Source organism: Phycodurus eques, chromosome 6 (assembly GCF_024500275.1).
Source record: "Phycodurus eques isolate BA_2022a chromosome 6, UOR_Pequ_1.1, whole genome shotgun sequence".
NCBI lineage: Eukaryota > Metazoa > Chordata > Actinopteri > Syngnathiformes > Syngnathidae > Phycodurus > Phycodurus eques.
The window spans coordinates 22,419,119-22,446,378 of NC_084530.1; the positions used below are offsets into that span (position 1 = coordinate 22,419,119).

Here is a 27,260-nt window from a genome sequence, read left to right on the forward strand (position 1 = left end):
TCCAGATGTTTGGCATGCTTTCTCTGGGGCAACAATGGCCATAAACAAAAATAAGAGGTAGGCTTAAACAAAAAAGATGAACATTTATATGTACTATTGAAATAAAGTTACATACAGTACAACATAAATAATTAAAAATGAAAAGATCGATTGGTTTCAAACATTTATTTGGGGGTGGTGGATTGACTGAAACTATAGTTAAAATGAGCAAATTATGGCTGATTTAAAATATTATATTATGTGTTAGTTCGTTTTTGGAATAGTGAATTTAGTTGAAAATTTAGGATTATGAACTTAACTAGTTCATTTTTTACTTGAATTTTGAACTAATAAATTTTGCCAACACTGGTGCTGGACCAACATTTTAATCGAAGATGTGGAAGCTCCCTGTGCTGGCCGTAGAAAGACGACTATTAGCAATACAAGAGAAGAGGTGGTACTGAGAATATTAAAAAAAAAAAGTGTAAACAAACTGGAATTTGAAGGGTTAAAACATAAACATGAAAGTATATTTTACACGAATATCAAGAATTGATATTAGTTTAACATTTCATGCAGTAAAGCAAGCTAAACATTAAAAACACTTAATTTTACAGACTATGTCGGTGGCCCCAAAAAAATGATTACGAATAAACCGAAGCTCTCAAGTCAAACAAGAAGTGATGCTGTGATTTTTTTAGGTGAGTTCTTTCTGAGTGTAGTTTTATTTTTTTTTATTGTTTCATTACTTAGTAAAATACTTAATGTCGTTCGACGTCGAGGGAAACTACATGTGGAGGCGGAACATTGTTCGCTTACGTGTTTAACACCCGAGCTCATTTAATCGAAGGACTTGAAAAATGCCATTAGCTCCGCTCAACAACGCGGCTAGTGCAAATTTGGGGGAAACCTTACGTAGTGGCGGTTTCTTTCGGCTTGGTTTGAGCCGGCTGCAGGATGCCTCCTTGGAGAAGAAGAGCCTTGACGAGGCTCACCATTAAAGACATACTTTGACGGAGAGCGTGTTCGAAACGTCACCAAAAGCATCGTTTGCATCGTGTGTTTTTAACGACAACAAGTACCTCGTTCCAGAGATCATCAGGCTGTGATCCAAACTGTATCACAGTAAGTCAAAAATCGTGACGCGTGGGGAGTTGCATTGATTTTGATTAACAAATGTCCCTGACGCATAATTGAAACCTCTCTTCTATTTCTTCAACGCATAACTAGTTACAAATCCCAAATTTGCAACATAGCTGAATGTGTCCATGTCAGTTTTTGTGCACCCCGACCACACACAAACACACAAATAAATGTAATGGATAAGTAAATCAAAACAGCACCACGGCTTTTTACGTGCATGCAAGTGGAATTGTACGTTATGAAAAATATTACAAAAATAGTTTTGATACTATGAAAATAAAATCTTAATTTTACGGGCATATCGTACGGAATTAAATGCAAAACATTAAAACAATTGTTATAATATGAGGGGGTAAAAAAAATGTAAATTTTTCAGGGATGTAATTGAAATTTTACGAGATTTATACCAAAAAACAAAACAAATATGAGATAGTCATAATACAGTATTGCAAGAAAAATAATGTAACTTTACGAAAATATAATTATATTATCAGGATTAACAGAAAAATATTTAAAGGATAAGTGTAATATGAAGAAAAAATATAAATCTAGCAGAAAAATATTTCAAGAATAAGTGTAATATGAAGAAAAAAATATAAATCTTACAGGCATGTAATTGTAATTTTGTGAGGTTAATTGCAAACATGAAAATATAGTCATAATAAAAGAAACATGTCTAAATTCTATAACAATATAATCATAAGATTACAAGATTGACACCAAAAGTTCCAAAACTAAATTAGTAATATGAAAAAAATAATAATAATTTTATGGGGGTACATTTATAATTTTACAAGGTTAATTGCAAGATGTAAAAAAAATAAAAATAATCAAGTTGTAATATTACGAGGGGCGGGGGAATCTTAACTTTATGTTGATCTAATCAGAGTTTTATGGGATTAATGGCAAATCTTGACAGAGTCATAATTTGACAGGAATGTAGTTCGTGTAATAATGTTGAAATGAGCAGCACACTGCAGTTGTGATTTGGACATCTGCCTCTCAGTCAAGATCTCCCAGGTTCCAATCCTGGTTCAGGTGCTCCTCTGTGTTTCTATGGGTTTTAGATTAAGGTTAGTTGAAGATTCTAAATTGTCCACAGTTGTGAATCCTGAGTGTGAATGTTGGTCTAAATGTGCTTTGCGATAAAATCAATAGTTGTATCATCTTGATTTGTTTACAGGGGATGCCTAATGCCAGCGCGAGGCCAAAGCAAAGTGGCAGAAGAGCCCGCAGGCGGCGCAGAGAGGACCCAGCCAGGAACGAATTGGTGTCCAGCTCCCTGGAAAGCGCCCAGCAGTGCCTCTTTAGCCAGGACTATGGCCCTGCGTTTGTGCACTACCTCCTGGTCCTCAACCTGGCGCCTGAGTTCAAGGACTTTGCCAGGGTAATTGTGTGTGAGCGCTCTGATAAACAATCCATGCGTCGTCACCAATGTTGTCACTTGTAAATTTGACACACCATACAGAAGAATGTTGTTAACAACCCTGCCACATTTGAATTATTTAAAAAATAAAAACAAAACAAAAAGCAAGTATATAAAATAAGACTTAAAAATTGTGGAAAATCAAGCTGTTCTTTCCACTCTCAGATGTTGAATACGCTGACACCATGCACCGCTCAGCTGTCACCGGTCAATCAAATATATCTATAATAAGCAACAATCCACAAAAATATATCTGCTTAAAGCCTCTGGTGGCTGGAATGTATCCCACCAGGTTGTCACGGGGCTTTTTCATGCAGCGACGAGAGACGCTGGCTACCAGCTAGCTCGCGAGCTAACCAGGGCTCCTCTCTGCTGACGGACATGCACCGGGGTTCTCCACTACATTATCGCCTTGGTTGGTGTTGTGTCAGTGTATCTGAGAAAGTATGTTTTTTTTTTACTTTTTTAAAAAAATTTAAACACATTCACTGCCTTTAACGGCTTTAGAAGTCAAATATCCATGTTAACTGGGAAGGCTGCCAGTGAATGAGTTTTTAAATAGGGCAGCACATGTTATTCAACCAGTGGCTCACGGTGCATTGCAGACTTTTGAACACATACTGTACTTCCTGCTAGTTGTAGACCCACAATGCTTTGCATTCCAACATACAAATAGTCACCTGAATATCACAGAATACATAACACTTGGGAAGTGAAATAATGACAAGGAGCTATTTTATAAATTGTTGCATTGAGGGAAAGCTGCGTTTTCGGGGGTGTAGCCATAGCAGGCTAACAGCACGCTGTAGTTGTAGAAATTGGCCCAATAATAATGTTAATAAAGTAACTCCCATCTGCGCCGGATAACCACTGATGTGAATGAAGATGTCCAAGTTTTTATATAGTGGCGGAGGGGCAACTCATGCCGTACGCCCAACTGCGTCACCAGGCACCGTTTTAGCCACATCCCAATAAATCAGGAAAACTGAAACGGTAAAACACAGTTTGATACTTTATCTCCATAATTAAGTAGGGGATATTACATGAAATATTTGTATATTTGTCATTATTTTCCATCCATAACTTCTTAAAACAGAGTATGTATGAATGGAGAAAGAAAGGATTGTATTGTTTTTTTGTTTGAGACCATGGGCCTTGAGCACTTCAGCCCTCTGTATGTTCCAGACATATTGGGGATTAACAATAAAAATCATAGCATACTGTAGTAGAGCTTTTATGCTGTTTAGACACTGAATTAGTATGTTCTTTTACATTAGTCCATTCTCTTTTTTTTCTATTGTATATCCAATACAGTAATGTTGATTTAAATTTTGGTTAGCCCATCCATGCTGTTTTGCATTATACTGCACTAACTATAGCATTAAGATCACAAATTTCCATTGAAAGAAATTACGTGGTTTGCTAGACCATTAATGGTACAGAAATGTACTATACAATGCTAGATTTTCTTTGTTTTAGGTGTCTGATTAAGAGTAAACTTTAACTGGGAGTTGTAGCACATTTTGGATGCTGTACTGTGGTTGTATGGGGCTGGCTGAATAAAACAAGCTACAGTCTACCGCCGCACGTTCGTATGGCTTTCGTTCTTTCCACATACAAATACATACAGGCGTGACTAATGAACAGCTCGAAGGAAGGCCATTTAGCCTCTTTCTTGGAGCAAATGTTCACTATCTGCCGAAGTACTGGTACTAAAAATAGATGGTATCGTTTCATACTGTGCAACCCTTTTCGTCAACACTGCAAAATATCAGCATTTTGTTTTGTTTTTTTGCAGGAGTCCTTCCACTTCACGCTCTTTAAATGGGCCGAGGAGCTGGACTCGGCGGGCCGCATTCAAGACCTCTTCGGCTGCTACGAGCAAGCACTGGAGCTCTTCCCTGCAGACGAGGTCATTCTGAACAGCATGGGCGAGCACCTCTTCAGGTATTCTGTCTCTGTATGTACATGCAACAAAACAGTTTAAGACACTTAACCGGCATGTTAAAAAAAAAAAAAAAAAAAATTATTATATTATATATTATGTATTATATAATATATTATATTATTATATATTATATATATATATTATATATATATATATATATAATATATATATATATTATATATATATATATATATAATATATATATATATTATATATATATATATATAATATATATATATATTATATATATATATATATTATATATATATTATATATATATAATATATATTATATATATATATATTATATATATATATATATTATATATTATAATGTATTATATATTATGATGACGAGGTGTGTTTTTCCCCCCTGAAAAATTGTGGTCTTTTCCCAGGTTTTACAGTGGTGCTTTGAAATAAGAGTGCTGAGTTTTGGCTGAGTTTTTTTTTTTTTTTTTTTTTGCTTTGACTTGAGATGAAAAATTTGGGTTACAAACGCTGTATGGTGGCAGTGAACTCACCGCAACTCACTTCACAGGCATCAGTTTAGCAGATGGTGAACAATTCTTACAAAAAAAGAGGCTTTAAGCTCATTAATGCCACTCCTAGTTTAAGTTTACTGTCAAACTAAACGTTAAACAAAGAATTACACTTTGTGTATTTAAAACAACCACATAGCTTTTGCTTTAAGTCCGCTTAGCTTCATGCTAACAAACAATGCAAAACGCCATAGACTGGCTCATGAATAGCATCTATGTGGCGGTGTGAAATGCTTTAAGCAACTGATATATGAACACAACTCATGCAGACAGACAATTTAACAACTTTATCTTCTGTAAAACATAACAAAAACACTAATAATACTGTAGCTTACTGAGTCACAGTCGTTGTGAAACTCTTCTGTTTGTATGTCTGCATAACTGTATTGTAGTGCCCAAGTCGCACACACCATAAGGAGCCGCAATGAATTAATCATGATGCACAAACATTTCAATTCTTTCCATTCTATTTAAATGTTATTAGTGATGTTGTTTTAAAAAAAAATACAATGTTATTATTTTCCTCCTTAAAAAAAAAAAGCACATGACACAAATTGTTGTTGTTTTTTTGAGGAAGATGGAACGGATTAATGCTACTTCCTTTTATTTTTAATGACGCCACACACTGGTACAGAACCTGTGATGGCAAAGAGGAGACGAGTCCGCAATGTGTCCACTGCATGCGCGACATGCACGGGTCCGCACACTAAACTGACGTGCCATTTGGCAATTTGGTGAAGAAGTGCTGCCTCTGCCAATGAAAATACAACCCTAGCTTTAACTGAGTTTTTGGAGGCACACATGTACTTTTCTTTTTGTACTTACTTTTTTAGATCCTTGCGCGAACTTTAGTCGTCATGGTAACAAAAAGCTGTACATGGCATTGGCCCTGCCTATATTTGTTGTATTGATTTAGCTGTTTTATTTTTAAATTATGAATTAAAATGCATTTTCCAAAGGAATGTATCTCATTAAATAATTGAATGATTGTGTTATCCATCTATCCATTTTCTGAGCTGCTTCTCCTCACTAGGCGTGCTGGGGGCTATCCCAGCTATCATCGGGCAGGAGGCGGGGTACACCCTGAACTGGTTGCCAGCCAATCGCAGGGCACATACAAACAAACAACCATCCGCACTCACATTCACAGCTACGGCCAATTTAGAGTCTTCAATCAACCTACCATGCATGTTTTTGGGATGTGGGAGGAAACCGGAGTGCCTGGAGAAAACCCACGCAGGCACGGGGAGAACTTGCAAGCTCCACACAGGCGGGGCCGTGGATTGAACCCCAGTCCTCAGAACTCTGAGGCAGACGCTCTAACCAGTTGACCACCGTGCCGCTGATTGTTTTATCCATCCATCCATCCATTTTCTGAGCCGCTTCTCCTCTCTAGGGTCGCGGGCGTGCTGGAGCCTATCCCAGCTATCATCGGGCAGGAGGCGGGGTACACCCTGAACTGGTTGCCAGCCAATCGCAGGGCACATAGAAACAAAAAACCATTCGCACTCACATTCACACCTACGGGCAATTTAGAGTTCAATTAACGTGCATGTTTTTGGGATGTGGGAGGAAACCGGAGTGCCCGGAGAAAACCCACGCAGGCACGGGGAGAACATGCAAACTCCACATAGGCGGGGCCGGGGATTGAACCCCGCTCCTCAGAACTGTGAGGCTGACGCTCTAACCAGTCGGCCACCGTGCCGCCCTGATTGTTTTATTGTCGATAAAAATGTTAATTATTATGATTATCTTTTTAAACAATTCAGAATGGGTTTCCGTGATGAAGCGGCAGGACATTTCTTCAAAGCCCTGAAGCTGAAGCCGGACTACCCAGAAGCCAGGGAGAACTTCTACCGGGTGGCCAACTGGCTGGTGGAGCGCTGGCACTTCCTCATGCTCAACGACCACGGGCGCAACCGCAAGTACCAGCAGGCCATCCAGAAGGCGGTGCGCGGCGGCTGCACTACCGTACTGGACATAGGTACTGGGACTGGGATCCTAGGGTGAGATACGGTCGCTAGTGTGCGCTTTGTGATCGGGTGTGACGTTGTCTTGGCTTATTGTTAATGTCATGTCGGAAAATTCTCCCCGCTATCAGCATGTGTGCTAAGAAGGCGGGGGCTGCCGAGGTGTACGCCTGCGAGCTTTCCAAGACCATGTACGAGCTGGCCTGCGAGGTGGTGGCAGCCAACGGGATGGATGGAGGCATCAAGATCCTCCACATGAAGTCTCTGGAAATGGAAGTGCCAAAGGACATCCCGCACAGGTACACAAAGGCTTCTCAGGCAAGGATGGAAAATTATGCTATTTGATTTGATGAATTTCCATGTCGGTAAACAGATAGAAAATGGAAAGATTAGCTATCTAGCTATTGCTATCTCTCTACCTCTCTTTCTCTCTCTCTAGGTCTTGCTGTCTTGCTGTCTTTCTCTCTTCTCTCTCCCTTTCTCTTTTTCTTTCTTTCTATCTTTCTCTGTCTCTCTACCTCTCTTTATACCTTTATATCTCTATCACTCATTTTCTGTATATGTCCATTCACCCATCCCTCCCTCTTGGTAGCTCTCGTACGTGCCATCCTAGCACGCCATCCTCTATTTACTTTGCGTTTGTTGATATATCAGGGTGTCGCTGGTGGTGACGGAGACGGTAGACGCTGGCTTGTTTGGAGAAGGCATCATCGAGAGCCTCATCCATGCCTGGCACCACCTCTTACTGCCTCCACAGGTAACGACAAAAGCAGTCATGGCAGGAACAGCAGTGTAGAGTAGGTGGCAGTAAAAATACAGTGGCGTAGCATGCCATTGCCTAAATATTCAAAAATGAGGCTGAGGTTTTATTCCTAAAAATTACATTTATTATTATTGTAAGGCACTGTAACAACCTAATACAAGAAAAAAAAACTGTGCTTAATGATTCAATTAAAAAGTATCGCACAAAATCTTAAATGGGGGGGAGAACCTTTCATGACCAAAAGAGTTTGCACAGTGAGTAATGGTGTAAGGTTTTGCGTTCGAAATACTGCATGTATCCTAGAAACTGTTGTATTATTTTCCAAATAGAGTGGGGAGAGTGCATCCAGGGACCCCTCTGCAACTGGTAGGGTCATCCCCGCCGGAGCCACTGTATTCGCTATGGCTGTGGAGTGCCTGGAGATCCGTCGGCATAACAAGTAAACAAACCACATTGGTAACCTCTGAACTATGTTGGGCATTTGTGTTGACCTCGCTTCTTTTCGATTTTTTTTATTTCCACATTAAATGTCCCTTTTGGCGGCGGCACGGTGGCCGACTGGTTAGAGTGTCAGCCTCACAGTTCTGAGGACCCGGGTTCAATCCCCGGCACCGCCTGTGTGGAGTTTGCGTGTTCTCCCCGTGCCTGCGTGGGTTTTCGCCGGGCACATCGGTTTCCTCCCACATCCCAAAAACATGCATTAATTGGAGACTCTAAATTGCCCGTAGGCATGACTGTGAGTGCGAATGGTTGTTTGTTTCTATGTGCCCTGAGATTGGCTGGCAACCAGTTCAGGGTGTACCCCGCCTCCTGCCCGATGACAGCTGGGATAGGCTCCAGCACGCCCGCAACCCTAGTGAGGAGAAGCGGCTAAGAAAATGGATGGATGGATGTCCCTTTTGGCCCTGTCGTGGCCATTTTTAGCCAACTGATGCAAATAAAACTTTTTATTTTTTTTAATTATTTTTTTATTTTTTATTTCTGATGATTTACTTGCTTGAATTGTAGTATTTTATTAAAATGGGTTTCATTCTAGACTTAATGCTCGAAAGTGTAGATTTATAGATTTCATGATTCAGCAATTTTTGGGCGAGGAAGAAATTCCATGCGATATTCTTAGTTTCTAAAAGAGGCATTTAATTACTTACTGCAGTGGTTCTCAAACGTTTTACACTCAGTACCACTGCAAAAAAATACTAAGCTTTGCAAATACCACCATTGTGCTATGTGTTAATCAAAAACAGGTTTTATTTGTAAAAGGTACGGTATATTTATAGCTATTGTAAGCCACTAACATTTTGCACAGTTTGAACATTAACACTGTGCTCAAATGACACACTAACACACACACATGAAATGATTAAATTAAAATATTCCCCAAAAAAAGTTACATTAAAATCATGTCTAAATTAAAGTTCCAAAACTCTTAAAACATTTTTGCAAATGTATTATACTAAAAAGTTAAATACAACTGAACTGTACTGCGGCAATGTTGTTTTTTTCTTTTCTTTTTTTTTTACACCACTAGAGGGAGCCTGTGCCTAATGGAACAAATGAATGACAATTTGGATGCAAAGAAGCAGAAGATGAATTACATTACATTTTCTTCTGCTGGCTGTATAGCTTGAAAATTACACACGCTCTGTACGTGGCCAAAAACGGCCACAAAGAAGCTGAAAAAGTGCTGTAAAATCCAACAAGGCTTAAAGGTTATAGGAGCTAGTATTAGTGTGTTTTTTAAAATTTGTAATTTTTTTATTCAGGCTTTGTGTGTCCGAGGTGGGCAGTCTGTCAGTGGCGACGGCCGAGCAGCTGCGCAGTCCGGTGAGCTGCAGCACCGAGCCGGATGACTCCATGGAGCCGTACACCACCGAGAGACTCAGCAGGCTGCCCGGAGGCTACACGGCCCTCACCGAGCCGCTCACCGTACTCCACATCGACTTTAACCAAGTGCAGGTGAGCTGAGATTTTAAAACTTCTCGATGATCATCCCCAAGGAGACTTTTTTTTTTTTTTTCTTTTTTCTTTGTGTGTGTGTGTGTGTAAGAGATTGTCTGTAGTTTTTAAAACATAAATGTAGATTTTTATGAGGGGGTAAGTATTCTTACAAAAGGAAGAAGCCACAACTTGACAATATTTTTAATGTTACCAAAAAATAAAATAAAAATCACATCATTTTCAGAGGATAAAAAAAAGACTGGACCTTAACAAAGAAAAAGAAAAATACCCAATAATTTGTTTTAAAATCTTGCATTCATCTCATTTTGTCTCAAAATAACTTAAAAGAATGCATTAATCCATCCCAGTTTTCAAAATGTTGCCATGATAAAACTGAACAGGTGACGTTTAAAGTAATATTTTTTGCATTGTCATGAACAATGAACTACCACATATTCACAGTCTAGCATTCACCTACCTGGTCACAAATTTTTTCGGGGGAACCTATCCTCCATTATTTGCTGAAAAACTCAGTTTTTTGTGCTGAGGCCAAAGCCATTTCTCATAAAAAGATTGCTCTGGTGACATCTTGGTCAAATGTTGAGGTGCCTTCAGAGACGTGTGACCCGACTCCGAATAAAATACATGACGAAATATTTTTATACTAAATTCCTTTTCATTCATATACAAACATTATGATTCGGGATTCGTTATTTTTTTCCAAGCAAATTCATAAATTAGTCTGAATCAGCGCTCGTACACATAAAACAAAGAGAATTAGACGTTGTGTATTTAAAGCAACCGCATAGCCTCCGCGACTTGAATGCTAATGTGCTAACAGCATGTGTGCAGACCATTTTACAATACTCACTCACACAACTAATATTGCTGCTGTACTGAGAAGCAGAGAGAGGAGCTGAGCCACAAGTACAGTATACTGTATCCACGCGTCTCTCTTGTACTGCCCCCAGGTGGCCAAGACACCAGAATGAGCAACACAATTGGAAGGACAGTGTGTGACAAAAACTGTTTATTTTAAATTGTATTTATGTCATTATAAGTATAATAACAGTGTTATGTTTCTCATTAAAAAACAGGAAAATTTGTTTTTTTGGGAGGCTGGAATGGATTAATGGCATCTCTATTCATATAATTAATTAGTGGGGAAAGATGATTTGAGATGTGTATTTTCAGTTACGAGCGTGAAAGAATTAAAAGTATCTCATGGCACCACTGTACATGACAAATTATTTAAAACAAATATCAAAAGTGGGTACAGAATAGAAAAAATATTTATTTACCTGATCAGGATGGAACCTGACATCCTTTAAACTATCAAGATCCTAAATTCGCTTCTTCCTTTTACAACCCCAATTCCAATAAAGTTGGCACATTGTGTTAAACATAAATAAAAACAGAATACAATGATTTGCAAATCATGTTCAACCTATATTAAATTGAATACACTACAAAGACAAGGTATTTAATGTTCAACCTGATAAACGTTATTGATTTTAGCAAATAATCATTAACTTAGAATTTTATGGCTGCAACACGTTCCAAAAAAGCTGGGACAGTTGGCAAAAAAGACTGAGAAAGTTGAGGCATATTCCTCAATGTACAATTGCAAGGAATTTAGGGATTTCATCATCTACGGTCCATAATATAATCAAAAGGTTCAGAGAATCTGGAGAACTCACTGCATGTAAGCGGCACGGCCGGAAACCAACATTGAATGCCCGTGACCTTCGATCCCTCAGGCGGCACTGCATCAAAAACCGACATCAATGTGTAAAGGATATCAACACATGGCTTCGTAGTAAAAGAGTGCGGGTACCAGACTGGCCTGCCTGAAGTCCAGACCTGTCTCCCATTGAAAATGTGTGGCACATTATGAAGCGTAAAATAGGACAACGGAGACCCCGGACTGTTGAACAGCTGAAGCTGTACATCAGGCAAGAATGGGAAAAACTTCCACCTCCAAAGCTTCAACAATTAGTGTCCTCAGTTCCCAAACCTTTATTGAATGTTGTTAAAATAAAAGGTGATGTAACACAGTGGTAAACATGACCCTGTCCCAGCTTTTTGGGAACGTGTTGCAGCCATAAAATTCAAAATGAATGATTATTTTCTAGAAACAATAGTTCATCAGTTTGAACATTAAATATCTTGTCTTTGTAGTGTATTCAATTAAATATAGGTTGAACATGATTTGCAAATCATTGTATTCTGTTTTTATTTGTCTAACACAACATCCCAACTTCATTGGAATTGGGGTTGTACAAGTGACACTTACAATGTTTAGTAAGTCCCTGTGTGCTGCTTTGTTGTCTCTCCCTGAGCTGGGGATATAATAACTACGAATAATAATCCAACGCATAATTCATTCACTCGCTTTGGTCTCCTGGAACCAAAACATTTTGCATCATCGGTGGCCTGCAGGGATTGCTTCGTTCATTAGCTCCTACCAGACTTTATTATTAACAACTTTATCGTGCAAGCAGACAAGCACAGATGCTGTGTAGCTGGGCAATTGGACTACAGACAAGCCAAATTTATTTATTTATCCCCATCACAGACTTGTTCGAGGGAGAACATAGTATGAATAAATAATAGTGACGGTTAGTTTTGAAAATAAGAACCACACATGGCTTACTTCATCGGTAGAATATAAGCAATACATTTTAACTGCACAAATTGCATTAAATATTACACTAAATAAAAGAATACATTTTACCAAGTATGTGTATGAATGTATTTTATATGTGTACATTGCCGTGAAAAAGCATTGGTCCCCTTCTCAAATTCTTTTATTCTTGCAGTTTCCCCACTTTAATGTTTAAGATCATCAAACACATGTAAACGTATCAGACAAATATAACCCAAGTGAACTTAATATGCTGCTTTTAACTGGTGATTTCATTTATTAATGAAAAAAATTATTCAAAGTTGTGGTAAAAGTAATGCTTCCCTTAAACCTAATAACTGGTTGGGCCATCTTCAGCAGCGACAACTAAAATCAAGTGTTCTATAAGCGGCAATGAGTCTTTAACGTCTCTACGGAAATATTTTGGCCCACTCTTCCTTCCAGCAAAAACGGAGGGTTTTCGAGCATGAACAGCCTTTTTAAGGTCATGCCACTGCATTTCAATCGGATTCAAATCTTCACTTTGACTTGGCCACTCCAAAACCTTCTTAAAAGCCAAGTCAAAAATCGGAATATTGTATGTTCTCCTCAGGAGCTGGAGGGTCTGAGCTCCAGGCCGGTGCAGCGGGTGCGCCTGCCGGTGGTGCGGGAGGGCGAGCTGGACGCCCTGGCCTTGTGGTTCCAGCTGCACCTGGACGAAGAGAGCAGCTTGTCTACTGGACCCCATGAGGACACCTGCTGGGAGCAAGCCATCTACCCGGAGCACACCAGCAAGGGTAAAACAGGAATTTGTTCGTTGCACAGCACCAAATTACAACACCAATAACCTTGAGGTAAAGTAAGAAGTCAAAGGGGCAGAGGATTGCGCCAAATGATGTCTCACATCAGTTCATTTCAATTTAAGTTCATTTTAGTTTGAATATCAATCTAAATTTTTTCATGAACAACATTTTATTTCAGGTTCATTCTAGCTAGATTTTCAGTGCATTTTAATTGAAGGTCATTTTAACTTTAAGTTCCTTTTCATTTCAATTTAAATGTAATTAAGTTTACTTTATTTCAAGTACATATTTTTAGGTAACTTACTGGTACTTTGTCAAATTACATTTTAACTTATTATTTTAACTGAATTTAAAAAAAACGTATTTTAATTGTATTCGAGACCATTTTAATTTAAGTTTCTTTTAATGTCATGATAAATAGATTTTAACTTGAGTTGATGTAAATTTGTTAGCTATGTTTCATTTTAAGTACATTTATTTTAAGTGTTTTTTTATATTAGATTAAACACATTTTATTTAAAGTTTGAGAATATCTAATGAAATGTTGTTTAATATAGAAAATAAAAATACATTTGCACTCTCTCACTTATTCTGGCTTTGCGCCCAATAGACGCCTGGTAGCCGCTGCAGTTGATTAAATAAACACGCCCTGAATATTTTATAAGGAACTGTAATAATTGTTGTCTGAACTAAACATTTTTGGTGGTTTTTCTGATTTAAAAAAAATAAAAATAAAAATAAAATAAAACAGCAAAACAAGAAAGCTCATAACATTTTGATATATTCTGCTTTTCATTAGTTCAGATTGGGTCATTTTTAAACCTGACTGACTGATTTTAATTGTAAATAATGACATGATTCCATTTAAGGCGGAACGCTGTACGACTGGTTAGAGCGTCTGCCTCACAGTTCTGAGGACCGGGGTTCAATCTGAGGACCGGGGTTAATTGACAACTCTAAATTACCCGAAATGTGAATGTGAGTGCAAATGGTTGTTTGTTTGTATGTGCCCTGCGATTGGCTGGCAACCAGTTCAGGGTGTACCCCGCCTCCTGCCCGATCATAGCTGGGATAGGCTCCAGCACGCCCGCGACCCTAGTGAGGAGAAGCGGCTCAGAAAATGAATGGATGGATGGATGGATGGATGGATGGATGGATTCCATTTAATCAAACATTTCTACACGCAATCAGAAGGGAGCACTTTTTCCTCGCATTTAACAGAGTGCGGTCATTTTGCTAATAGTCAGACTTGCAGCGCGTCACCCGCCAGACGGCAGCCGACGTTCTCATGACGACGTGTCTTCGTCGTCATGAGAATCCGTCGACATTCACGTCCATCAACTCCATGCGCTTCATTCCGTCCGCTGTTATTTGTGCGCTGTGATCAGCTGTGACAGTCTTTAACGATCATGAAATATGCACATCGCTCCCGTCTTGACATGAAGACGTGAACAGATGTTATTCCTGAAGGAAGAAGGGGCCTCACGCCGCCCCTTCTTCATTTCACGTCGCTTCACTCTGAATCTCATTGCTCTCCTTCCGCTCCCACTTGTCCTGATCTCCGATTCCATTTAATTTACAATTCTATCATCACAATGCCTCAGTCAACACTTTAGCATGATGGCTAAAAAATGCTAAACTTTTTATTATTATTATTATACTTTTCATCGTTCAACTTTTGCAGTATTTTGATGTTTGTTACAGTGACATAATTATAATATTAAGTTTGTTATCCTCGTATTATGATGATGATAATATATTTACTTTTGAAAATATAACTATATAGTGGATATATCCACCACCATAACACATTTCCCCACGTTTGGTAGATTTTGTCATGGTCCGATGAAACCAAGGTTGAACGTTTTGGCTGTAATTCCAAAAGGTTATGTTTAGTGCAAGACAAGCAAACAAACTAGGGCTGTCACGATCTAATCGTTTTAGAATCGATTATCCTATAGATATTTCGTCGAGTAATCACGTACTATTTAAACTGGCCACGTTGGTACTGAGTGTATAGTATAAACTGTACAGAATTTGACGTATTTTTGAAGTACGGGAGATTTAGCTGAGTTATTTTATTTTTATTAATTCTAATTATTTTATTATTTTATTTTTAAACACTGCTCATCACCCAAAGACCACACCTACAGTGACGCATGGTGATGGCAGCATCATACTTTGGGGCTTTTTAAAATGTTTTATTTATTTATTTATTTTCATTTGGAACTGGGCCCTCAGTCAAGGTGGAGGGAATTATGAAGAGTTCTGATTTGCAGTCATGATAATATTAGTTAATAATAATAGTGTTAATCATATCTAATATATTTTTTTTTAATTTAACAAGTACAGAACTATAAACATAATTGTATCACAGATTATATTTGCATCATATTAAAGATGAAAAATAATGGTTTTATGTGAATTGTTTTTTTTACCCCCATCAGGTTTTCTCCTAAAAGGCGGCGACGAGCTGATCGTGGAAGTGTCCTGCCGGGATGCCTACCTGAGGCTGTGCAGCGTCGCCGTGCTGCGAGCCGGCCGGGAGATCGGTCTTGGCGCACGACCGGACCCTCGCGACTCCAGCGGCTTCCTTCCCAACCCGGAAGCGGAGTTGTGCAGCGCCCTGGCGTCGCTCCAAACGCGCCGACGCCCAGACGTCTGCGTACTGGAGTGCTCGGAAATGGCGCTCTTGAATAACTCGGACTACCATCGGAGTTTTGCCGCCGCCTTGTCCAAACTCATTAGCCAGTTGAAGGCCGACTCCCGAATCCTGGAGGACCCTGCCGGAGTGCCGACGAAAGTATGTAATTTGATTTTAGAAATTGAAGGAATTTGTTATTGTAACGCTTAGGGCTGCAACGATTATTTGAAGAACTTTTAAAGCCACACTCACACACACAACGTTACAGATACTACAGTAAAACGTGAGGATGGTGGCCCTAAGTGGACAAAAATAATACCTGCACAACACATTCCCCACATCATTATTTAATAATTCTAAATCAACTTTTTCGATCAACGATCACTCGATCATCGATGGGATAACTGGTATAATGCTCTATTCTAAAAAATATTTGATAGCGGCAGGCTTATTGAAGTTAAATGTTTTTTTAAAAAAACAGGCAACCTTTTCATTTAAATATAAATCCCTTTGGCATTTAGAGATACACATGGTAGTTATGTTTAATTGCTGTTAGGATTATTGGGTGGGGGCAAAATGGCATACAGTATTTAAAGAACAATGAAAACTATTTAAAAAAAAAAAAAAAAAACATGATTGGATGATTTAAATCAGTGGATGTCAAACGTTCTACACCAACTACCGACTAAAAAATGGCATACAGTATTTAAAGAACAATGAAAACTATTTAAAAAAAAAAAAAAAAAACCATGATTGGATGATTTAAATCAGTGGATGTCAAACGTTCTACACCAACTACCGACTAAAATAATACTCTCCAAGTACCACGAGCATGACCAAAATTAAAATATCGTAGAATAGTAGTCCCAAGTGGTACTCAAAAGTGTTTCATTCTTAAAAAGTATATTTCATATCATTGTAAGCCATTGTAACAGTTTGAACATGAATATAGGAAAATAGAACAAAATAAAGTACTTGATTCAATTAAAATGTCTTGGACGTAAAAGCAAAATACAAATTGGATCTATATACATTTGAAAATTCCAATAGTTCTAAAAGATTCAATGCAAATGTATTGAAATTATAAGTTAAATAGAACTGACCTACACTAGGAATTAATTCTTTAATGTAGACAGCTATTAACTAAAATGTCACAAATTATTAGATTTATATATAAAATTATAAGTGAAAAGTCTGGTAATTATGAAAACATATGCACTGTTGTCATTTCCAATGTGTAGGAACCCTTCCCCGTGGACCCTCTGTACGTTCTGGATGTGTCGGAGGGCTTCTCCCTGCTCTCTCTCATCGCCGCCAGCTACGGCGGGGTGAAGGCCTACAGCTCGGTGGAGAAGAGCAAGCAACAGGAAGCGCTCCAACGCATGGCGCACGCCAACGGCGTACCGGAGGGGAGCTTGGCGTTCTGGCTCAACCACAGCGAGGACGAGCAAGGGGTGCTGCAGAGGCCCTCGCGGGAGAAACTGTGGAGCGCCATCTTCCTGGACTGCGTGGAGACGTGCGGACTCGTCAGGCAGAAGCTGATGGAGAAGGCGTCTCTGGCCAGGTGAGGCAACTCAGTCATGCAGTGCATGCTGAGAGATGAGCTACTCGATTGCCTTCCGATCGCGAAACTTCATCGCCAGCCTTTAATGAAACGCGAGGAATTATGAAAAACACCATCTAATTTTTTTTATTTTCATTATACTTATTGCATACATATGCTACAGAACAGTGTTTCTCAAACCTTTTTCACGGAGTACCACTGTCATGACCAATGAAAATACAGTAGCATAGAAGGCCTAAGTGTTGGTCTAAAACCAGGCAGGTGTTTTCTTCCTAATTCCAAAATATTCTAAGCAACTGAAACACTATGCAGTTTGAACATTACCCCTGCACTTAAATCTACCAAATTGGAACTAAGTTGCAGAATGTTTGGAATCAAACTGTTCTAAGAGATGAAATGCAAATTTACTTAAAGTTTTCTAAGTATAACTGGATTCTACTGAGCAAATGTACTGTAGTTGATGGGGGGGGGGGGAAAAAGGTTTAAGCCACTGTATGGATAATTTGGAGATTCGACGCATACCACGAGAGGGAGCCCGCGTACCACACTTTGAGAACCAGTGTTATAGAATATCAAACAGGCATATTTTTGGTTGAATTTCCATATTTTCCAACCTTTCTGGACGTTCCCATTTTGGCCTTCCTAAGATGTCTGCTGGAGCACGGCGGTCGCGTCTTCCCGCACAAAATGGTGGTGCTCGGCTTGTTGGTGGAGTCGGACACGCTGCTGCTGGAGAGTGCCGTCCAAGGCCGCGAGGCCACGCTCGATTTCAACATTGCGCCTTTCATCAACCAGTTCACTGTAAGTACTCGTATTTGCCATAAAACCCCACCCTCAAATAAACGTCATCCATTTTCTGTAGCATTTGTACTCAACTCTGTACAATCTCATCAATCAATAAATTAATTTGTGTTTCAGGTTCCGGTCCACGTGTTCCTGGACTTCTCCACGTTGGCATGTCGACACCTCAGCAAGCCGGTCCAGCTCTTCGTTCTGGACCTCATGGACGCTAACGCTAACTACGACAACAGGGAGGTCCAGGTAGGTTCTGTTCTGGAGCTTGACGAGGTTCTCGAAAATATTGTCTTTCAAATCTATGCGTGGAACAAAAGGTAGTATAGAAACAACAACAACAAAATCTACTCTGAAAAATATAATTTAGGGAAAAAGAGTCAGCAGCTTACTCGCGAGCAGTTAGTGTAATGTGTAAAAGTGTAATGGAAATAAAAAGAGGAAATACCAAATTAGGAACAGAAAATCTGAGGGGGAAAAATTCAACTTCACAAAAAAAAATATATATATAATATATATATAAGTATATAATATATATATATATAATTATTTTTTTTATTTAAAAAAAAAAAACAAAAAAAAGTTGGCAGCTTGCTAGCCAGTTTGCAGCAAGATGCTAACGTAGCAGTCAGGGTTTAACGGGAACAAAAAGGGGCACTAGAAACTTTGCAATAGCATAGAACAATTGAATTGGTAAAAAATAATATACTACAAGAATGAACTCCAGCCACATATCTAAATCAAACATTTTGTTTCCAAAAGTTTGGTCAATAGAGCCTCCTATTAAGTAACATGAATGTGGACAAAAACAGGATGGATAGCTAGAAACCTACCAGAATATAATTAGCAATAGTATGAGATAAAATGATGGAGTCCAGTTGAAGAAAATCCAAATCAGTGTTTTTGTTTACAAAAACTTTGCCAATATGACCACTCTTCTTAGGTCCAGACGACGTTGTCAGGCAGAATCACAGCGGTACCCTTCTGGTACGACATCCACCTGGATGAGAACATTCGCGTCAGCACACTGGCCCCGAACTCGCACTGGAAGCAGGCCGCCGTGGTCCTGCAGCGCCCCCTGGAGGTGACGGCCGGAGAGTGGGTCCGGCTGGCCGTCAAGCTCCACAACAGCAGCATCTCCATAGAGGTGCGAAGAGACGGGTGATGTTGGAACAGTGTGGACTAGTTATAAATTTGTAGCATGAATGGTTTTAAACCGTGCCATAAGGTCTTTTGTTACGCCCTTGTCTAAAACTTGCAACAAAAAGCCGCATTTTATCAATAAATGCAAGAGAGAAATAATAGTAATTATAAACAAAACCATCATTTGTTCTGATGTTGTCAGTTTTATTGGAAAAAATAAAGATGTGGAAGGCATTAGAATGGTATATTAGGCCCACACTGAAAGGAGGGTGGACTTGTAATTTTTTTCAAACAGTCCATCTTATGAGAACAAAGTTGTATTTTTGTCTAAAAAGTACAGCATTTTTATTATTTTTAAATTATTATTTAAGGGGAAAACATTGGTAAAGAAAATGTACATTTTCATATATTAAGAAAAACAACCTTACAAGAACAGTCCTAAATGAAAAAAGAAATTGCTTTTTTAGAAAGTTGTATTTTCCAAGGAAAGTCCTTTTCACTGAAAATGTTGCATTTTTCTAAGAAAAGTCAAAATTTTTAACAGAAAAAAGTATTTTTTTCTCTAAAACTAAGAAAAGAAAATACTGCCTCTTTCTGGATTTTTTTCACTTTCAAAATACCTTTTCTACATGGAATTTTATTTTTTGTTAAATTGTGACGAGTTTCTCAAATGTATTTTGCTAATTTCCCCTCGAAAAAAAACGTTTTCCCCAGCTGTTCGTGGGGCACGGGGGACCGAGTTGCGCCACAATTTTAAAATTGTTTTAACGTGACTTTTCTACTTGGATAATATAATTCTTTAATTTCTCCAACAAAGAGAGAAACTGATTTATTTTTTTTGTTTTTTTAAATTACAAAATGCAACTTTCTTCTCATAACATTGTCTTCATTTTCAGTGTAATTATTAGTCTTTTCAGTTTGGCCCTAAAATACTCCTTAGTACATGAGACACAAAAACCAAGGGGTAATTTATTTGACGTGCAGCTCCCTGCCAATAATTAACAAATGAGGTTAAATGGCAAAGCCCCTCTAGCTTTAAAATGTTACTTTAAATCCTATTCATGAGAGTTGTCAGGTTTATGATCCAACATAAAACGGAGTTAGGTGTCATTTCCTCACTGAACAGTCTTGCAGCTGTCACGTTATTGATTGGTGTGCCACAGTTAGCAAAGTCACTAGGTCCCGCCCATTCATTAGCAATTACACTAAGTGACCACGATCAGATCTGCTTGGGCCGCTTCGTCGTCCACCCCGCCACTTGCGTCAGTTCTGACTTCTTGTCCTTGGCCCAGGCCGGCGGGGGCCGACAAGGAGCGGGGTGTCTGTCCCATGCCCTGGTAGCGACCCCCAGGCGACGGCGGATCGGATGCCGCCTCGCCAACGGCGTCCTGGGAGCCCGGTGATGCGAGGAGGCCGGAGCGCTCGCCGGAGCTCTGCGCTTCGCCAAAGTACGGCTTCCGGGGTCGACCCAGCACTGTTCGGCCTGTCAAATAAGACAAAAAAATATATATAAGAATAATACAAAAAACTAAAATGTGAGTACAATTTGTTTTCCAACTGATAGGCTTTTGCATAGGCAAGGCAGCTTTATTTATATAGCGCATTTCATACACAAGGTAACTCAATGTGATTTACATGATTAAAAAGTTAAAAAAAAAACAGCAAAAGACATTTAAAAAGTACAGCAATAAAAGACAGCTTTTAGACAGTATAGAGAGTGGCATCTGTAAAGCTGAATACCCGTTTGACTCCTTGAATTTAAACAGCAAGCTTCAAAGGATTAACTCTGTACTTGTTGCTCTTTGACTTTTTGTTACACTGAATAACCTGGAATCAATTAAACTGACCTTTGACAAACTAATGGCCAAGTTAACTAATAACAAACACTAAGTGACTAACCATCAATTTGACCAGCGGCCAACTAACCGACTATACAAGACGTAAACTAACTCGTAGTAGTACTTTGACGCCATCTTGTGGTTTGTTGGTGCCAAGGAATTATGCTGAAGAGAGGTGAGGAGTTTTTGGTGGTATCTGTTGGCAGTTTATTTATTTATCTGTAGCCCACCGATTCCAATTGTGTTGTACGTTCAAGGTTCCACTTATAGTACGTAAATCTTGAAGTAAATGTGTGGTCACTGACCAACGTTGCGGACTTGCTCCGAGATGTCGGCCCTGACGTCGGAGACGTCCCACATGGCCATGAAGGAGTCAAAACAGGATCCCTCCTCGGCCTCCTGGATGTAAGGCTTGTAAGTGAAGCTCACGTGATGAGCAATGGCCGCCAGGAACATCTCCACACAGATCACAAAGTCCTGAGTCGGCCGGCGGGAGACAAACAATCATGACAGATGCGAGGTCACGTTTCGTCACGTGAGATTTCGGTTTTGGCGAACGAGATCGGTAGTGGAACTGAATCTTTATTTATACCTGTGGTGGTGTTCCGTGGAGATGGCACACCACAGACAGTATGACCACAGTATGACCACACCACAGACAGTATGACCAAAACTTTTAAACGCCTGATTATTTTTAGCTTCGAGTGGGGTCTGTAGCAAATTAAAAATAATCTTTTAAGATTTTAAAAATCCTTGTGTGTGTACCAGGCCTTAACTTCAACAAACAATAAGATAACGATCAACGCGCAAGTGAACTGTTAAGCTGAATAACCAACAAAAGCAACGAACAAGCTGACTAACTAATAAAAAGATGCTAAGTGACTACTAAAGGGCTGTGAATTTCATGAATGTGTGCGCTTGATTTGATCACCTGTAGTCCGGTGGCTACGGCCTCCACGCTTTGCCAGTCCCATGTGCGTTTCTCTGAGATGATGCCTACCTTCACCAGCAAGGCGATGAGCACCGCTTGCCTGCAAAACAAGCAACAACGCTGAGTTGCGACAACTCCCCCCACCCCCCAAAAAATGATGAAATGATGTTAAGTCGAATAACACTTGGCCATGTTTACCAAAATGAGACGAACACCACCATTTTGACACACAGGAACTTGCCCACCGGCTTGATGGGACTCAGCTCCTCTCGCAGAGCCCTGTAGAACAGCACCAGGCAGTACATGGCAAACTAGACAGACACAAGACATTAACATTAGATCCAAACGATATGATATAAATGATACAAATGGGGAATTCAAAGTACCAGCTGTGACATGTTGTTGACAATAACCAGGTAGGTCCAAGCATTGGTGGAGCTGAAGTTGCCTTCGTCGTACACTTTGCACAGCTGACAGATGCTACGAAGCAGAAAAAGAAGCGTCAAAACAAACAATATATTAAAAATATGTATGACGGGTGACTTACAGAGCGATGACTGTTGTGACTGGTCGAACCACTGTGTACTGCAGCACTCCCAGCTTGCACCTTAATAGCAAAACCCTTTGGAGGAAACACATCTCACTCAATTTAAAGTGTCTGTTCGCAGTGCATGCAACAATTACGGCCTCCTCTAATGCTTATTGGACAAAATAGTATACACAAAGGAAACGAGCTATTTCCTCAAAATGGTTCGCCTGCACTCAAATAAACGCTGTGCATCAATTACATCGCTGGGCGGCAGCACAACATGGCAGGTTGATGACTGCAATACTGTCTACCTCTATGTATTAAATATTATGCAGTGGTGCCTTGGGATATGAACTAAATTTGTTCCGTGACCACGGTCGTAACTCAAAACGTATATCTCAAATCATCGTTCCCCATTGAAATGAATGGAAATGCCATTAATCCATTCCAGCCCCCCCCACCAAAAAAGCACATTTTTTTGCATGTTTTTAGTTAGGAAAAATATCACTATAATATTGTACTTTATAAAAAGAGAGTAAGAACAATTAAATAGAATGTAAAAAAAAACAGTTTGCGTATAATTATTTAATGCTGCAATCTGATTAATTGTGGGGCACCTTCTGGTGTGCCCATCTTGACCACAAGGAGGCAGTAAAATACAGTCATGCAGACATACTCTAAATGAAGAATAGCACTTCTACGACTAAGTGACTCAGTAAAATGCTGTAATCATTGTAATTTTTCATCGAGAATAAACTATATGTGCCTCTGAGTATTGATAAAAAGATATGATCAAGACATTTTCGAGAAATAGAGCTGTTTAAATTTTACTTGAATACCCCTGGCATATAGTAATCTTGTTTTTCACAGGGCTTAACGTTCCACACCAACTGGCGAGATACGAAATCTGTGAAGTAGCGACCATTTATTTATTTTATTATTTATATAACTTTTAACGCTTTATGCGTAATACCATTACAAATTGCACGTGAGGTGCTCATATTTTTTTTTGTCCACTTGTGGTCACCATCGTTACGTTTTAAAGTACGGTATTTATGCCTGTGACTGAATGTGTGTAACTTTAAAAGGTGGGGTCTGGACAGTTGTGTGAGTGACATCGGAGTCAACGAATGAAAGTGTAGCATTGGCTGGCTGCTAACTGGCTATCAGTTAGCCACTCTTTCATGAGTGATTCGGTATCAGTTGTGGCAAACAGCAGGTCGCGTGTGAATATGTGCTTATGTTTATTTTGTAAAATGTTTTAATAAAGCGACAAAGTACATCGGCAGCTGTCTATCCTTGACCAGGAGCGGCGGGATTACAATTTATTCTATCTAGCGGTGGTAGGCTATATTAAATTAGCTAACAATATTTACTACAGCATAAAAGTGCTGTTGTGCTTTGCAATAGGCACATTGAAAATCAGCTTCTTATATGAAGAGTGAAAATATCCCAAACCTTGGACATTTTCTGTCCTTTATCCACCCTTTCGTCCTGCCTTGCACTTATTGCTCTGCAGTAACAGACAATGTGGAAAAAATAAAATCACTGCAAAATATCACAATATCAAATTTGAGATGTACGCTACATGAAGCTGCAACCCAGAACTCAGTGGAGAAGTAATATCGTTCTAAGGGAAATGTTGGCCAACACAAAGTACACTCACTCTCCCATGGGCCACGGTGGGCAGCAGCAGAGGGGTGGGAGGTGTTTCTGCTGCTCCTGGACCTCCAGCATCATGACCAGGCTGGGGTACTGGTTCTCCAGGTAGTTGAGAAGGAAAGTCATGAAGTTGTAGATCACGTAGGCCTCGTAGCACTCCCTGCACGTGTCCACGTAAATGGCGATGTGGGGATATTTCAGGGCAATCCACTGCAAGATTTTATTTATTTATTTTTTTTAAAGAGAAAAAACCCCCGGGATGTCATGGATGGAGACACGTGTTTGTGGAGTTAGTGTTATGCAAATCAGTCTACCTGTGATGTCACAATTTAAGAACAGCGCACTCACAGACGCATCCAGGGAAATCATTTTGTTGTGTAGTTTCACACTTGATGGGTGGTCAGACACTCAAGAGACCCAACTATTTGAACACAAGCCAAAGTAGATTTTCCATAATACAGTGGCGATGAAAAGTCTACACACCCCAGTTAAAATGTCAGATTTTTGTGATACAAATAAAAAAATTAGACCAAATCATTTCAAAACTTTTTCAACCATTAACCTATAACCTGTACAACTTCATTGAAAAGAAAAAGTTCCCTGCACAAAGTAAAAATAAACTAAGAATGTGGTTGCAAAAGTGTGCACGCCCTTTAATAACTGGGGATGTGACTGAGTTCAGAATTAACCAATCACATTCAAACTCATCTTAAATGGAAGTCAGCACAAACTTGCCACCATTTCTTCTTATATCACCACCACTTATATCCACTGTATGTCCCCATTTTCTTGTTTTTGTTCCCATTCTCAGTTATATCAGCCAGTATTAACCAACAGGTTTTAGATTTTGAATCTTGTGTGACCGGTGTTGTGCATTTGAATTTTATTTGTCTTATTTTTTTTTCATCATTTTCACAAATTAGCATCATACACTATGGCTAGCTACCGAATAGTGCCAGTTAGTTAAAGTTAGCGTGCTGTCTGAGTGCTACGCTTTAACATTTTACATTACCGTAGTGGTTGATTTCATTGTACACTTGTGTGACATCAACAATGTCATTACATGGCTCCTTATGCGTCATTCAGGTTAGACGACTGTTTTATTATGATAGAATGCTTTAACTGCTACTAATATGGCACATGTACTGTAACAAAGACAGTAATAAAGGTTTCATGATTATGGGGGAAAAAAAAAAAAACTCACACTGTCCAAACTGTAGATTGGCACCATCCACAATATTCTAGAAAGAAAACAGAAAAATAAAAGTTGCTAAATAATAAAAACAAGATTTTCCAGGACAATATTGAAATGGCGGCACGGTGACGGACTGGTTAGAGCGTCTGCCTCACAGTTCTGAGGACCGGCGTTCAATCCCCGGCCCCTCCTGTCTGGAGTTTGCATGTTCTTCCCGTGCCTGTGTGGGTTTTCTCCGGGCACTAGGGTTTCCTCCCACATCCCAAAAAACATGCATTAATTGGAGACTCTAAATTCCCCGTAGGTGTGAATGTGAGTGCGAATGGTTGTTTGTTTGTATGTGCCCTGCGATTGGCTGGCAACCAGTTCAGGGTGTACCCCGCCTCCTGCCCGATGATGGCTGGGACAGGCTCCAGCACTCCCGCGACCCTTGTGAGAATAAGAGGCTCAAAAAATGGATGGATGGAATATTGAAATGCTTCTTTACCTGATGATAGGTTTCTGAAGCTCAGGCTGAGTGTAGTGAACCAGATGCTGCAGGATGCCCCATAGTGATATGGGTATGGTCATGAAGACAAATATCCCAGCTATGAACCATGCCTTGTTATGAGTGCCAACCTGTCATGAAAAGAAAAGAACAAAACAAAAAAAAACTTTAGATGAAGTCTTACGTGGTAAACAAATGGCCACCATATTACTGTTGGGGACAATATTGCTCTTAAAGCCACAAAGTTCCCTGATACTGAAATTATCCATGTTATGGTAATGCTCAAAGGTGGATTTAAAGGCAGTTAGTGTGTCTTTTTTTGCATCTTTGATTGAAATTCGCCTGAGAGCAGAGATAAATATATACAGCTCACTAGTGAACTGCTAAAACAGTACCCAGTACCAACATGCCACTTTAAAAGACCCTGAAAATGTGGTAAAAATAAGATAGTCAATACTATTTAGAATAATCATGAGGGTGGTGGGGGTGGTTGTACAAAAATGCCATTTTGCCCAAAACTAATATTATATATATATAATAAATAATAATCAAAAATAAATTATATATTTAGAACAAGTGACATATAATGATAGAGTTCAAATAAAAATGTAAAAAATGACATGTTTTCCCTTTAAAATGCTGTTTTTACGGGGTGAAAACAAGATATTTGTCATTAATACTCCAAACAACTATGGTTTTGTCCAATACCAATATTGTATAAATTACGAAAACGACAAGCTTTGTTACTTTTGTTTACCTCCGACTTCTGAAGTTCCCACACGCACAGCGGCAGGACAACGAGCAACAATAGAATATACAACAGGACCACCAGAGGCCGAATCCATCTTCTCCAGTTACCGCACGAACAAGGCATTGTGACATCAAGAAGTGAGTAAAAGTCGTCGCTGTTGTTAACAAGCCATGTTCATTGTCAGCTCATGTGACTCCAATTTCCCCGAGCCGAGTGGCTAGGCTAGTGTTAGCTCGCCAGTTGTTTCGCCATGTAAACAAACGACGTACGTGGCCGCATTCAAAGCCTCATAATCTCTAGCGCATTGTTAAAACACTACACTTATACGCAGTATAGCCAAATTGTCCCAGTTTTCGGCAATTCAAATTAGCTAAAGTCGTTTTCATTGGTGGTAAGACCCAAAGTTTCCAAAATACTTCCTTCACTCGGTCGGCTACTTCCTTTTTCCGGGTTTAGCACCGCCTACAAGCTAAAGTGTGATTTGTGGCATTGTTCCTTTTAGGCCAATCAGTGAAGATTTTACAGGGGGTGGGTATAAATGCGCTTTCACGTGTTATTTTTTTTTAAATATGATAGTTGGTAGTCGT

At 39.4% G+C, this 27,260-nt stretch overlaps 2 protein-coding genes across 6 annotated transcripts; one reads left to right on the top strand and one right to left on the bottom strand.

The window, feature by feature from the left end:
- Positions 1 to 846: 846 nt before the first annotated feature.
- On the top strand, positions 847 to 19,802 carry prmt9 (protein arginine methyltransferase 9). Its single transcript, XM_061680027.1, has 14 exons — positions 847 to 1,104; positions 2,306 to 2,509; positions 4,347 to 4,495; positions 6,807 to 7,043; positions 7,139 to 7,306; positions 7,662 to 7,764; positions 8,100 to 8,209; positions 9,534 to 9,726; positions 12,948 to 13,131; positions 15,585 to 15,940; positions 17,023 to 17,345; positions 17,993 to 18,146; positions 18,264 to 18,386; positions 19,081 to 19,802. Exons 2-14 carry the CDS (start codon positions 2,309 to 2,311, stop codon positions 19,300 to 19,302), a joined length of 2,523 nt encoding a protein of 840 aa, XP_061536011.1. The 5' UTR covers positions 847 to 1,104; positions 2,306 to 2,308; the 3' UTR covers positions 19,303 to 19,802.
- On the bottom strand, positions 19,469 to 27,108 carry tmem184c (transmembrane protein 184C). 5 transcript variants are annotated; one of them, XM_061680028.1, is made up of 10 exons: positions 26,680 to 27,108; positions 25,923 to 26,053; positions 25,445 to 25,481; positions 24,245 to 24,450; positions 22,597 to 22,671; positions 22,436 to 22,529; positions 22,248 to 22,360; positions 22,050 to 22,149; positions 21,424 to 21,595; positions 19,469 to 20,763 (listed from the first exon to the last, which is right to left on the bottom strand). In XM_061680028.1, exons 1-10 carry the CDS (start codon positions 26,794 to 26,796, stop codon positions 20,486 to 20,488), a joined length of 1,323 nt encoding a protein of 440 aa, XP_061536012.1. In that variant the 5' UTR covers positions 26,797 to 27,108; the 3' UTR covers positions 19,469 to 20,485. The 5 variants fall into 5 exon arrangements, with proteins under 5 accessions (XP_061536012.1, XP_061536015.1, XP_061536013.1 ...); XM_061680031.1 differs by lacking the exon at positions 26,680 to 27,108 and adding an exon at positions 25,570 to 25,687 and having other exon boundaries at positions 24,245 to 24,400; positions 25,923 to 26,009; XM_061680029.1 differs by lacking the exons at positions 25,923 to 26,053; positions 26,680 to 27,108 and adding an exon at positions 25,591 to 25,913.
- Between the last annotated feature and the right edge of the window lie 152 nt (positions 27,109 to 27,260).

Coding starts and splice junctions, on each gene's coding strand:
- tmem184c (XM_061680028.1), bottom strand. CDS start 26,796: ATGCCTTGTTCGTGCGGTAACTGGAGAAGATGGATTCGGCCTCTGGTG. Junction 22,530..22,596: donor GTCACAACAGTCATCGCTCT/GTAAGTCACCCG, acceptor TCTGCTTCGTAG/CATCTGTCAGCTGTGCAAAG. Junction 20,764..21,423: donor GGAGCAAGTCCGCAACGTTG/GTCAGTGACCAC, acceptor CTTATTTGACAG/GCCGAACAGTGCTGGGTCGA.
- prmt9 (XM_061680027.1), top strand. CDS start 2,309: ATGCCTAATGCCAGCGCGAGGCCAAAGCAAAGTGGCAGAAGAGCCCGC. Junction 7,307..7,661: donor CCAAAGGACATCCCGCACAG/GTACACAAAGGC, acceptor TTGATATATCAG/GGTGTCGCTGGTGGTGACGG. Junction 18,147..18,263: donor CTTTCATCAACCAGTTCACT/GTAAGTACTCGT, acceptor TTTGTGTTTCAG/GTTCCGGTCCACGTGTTCCT.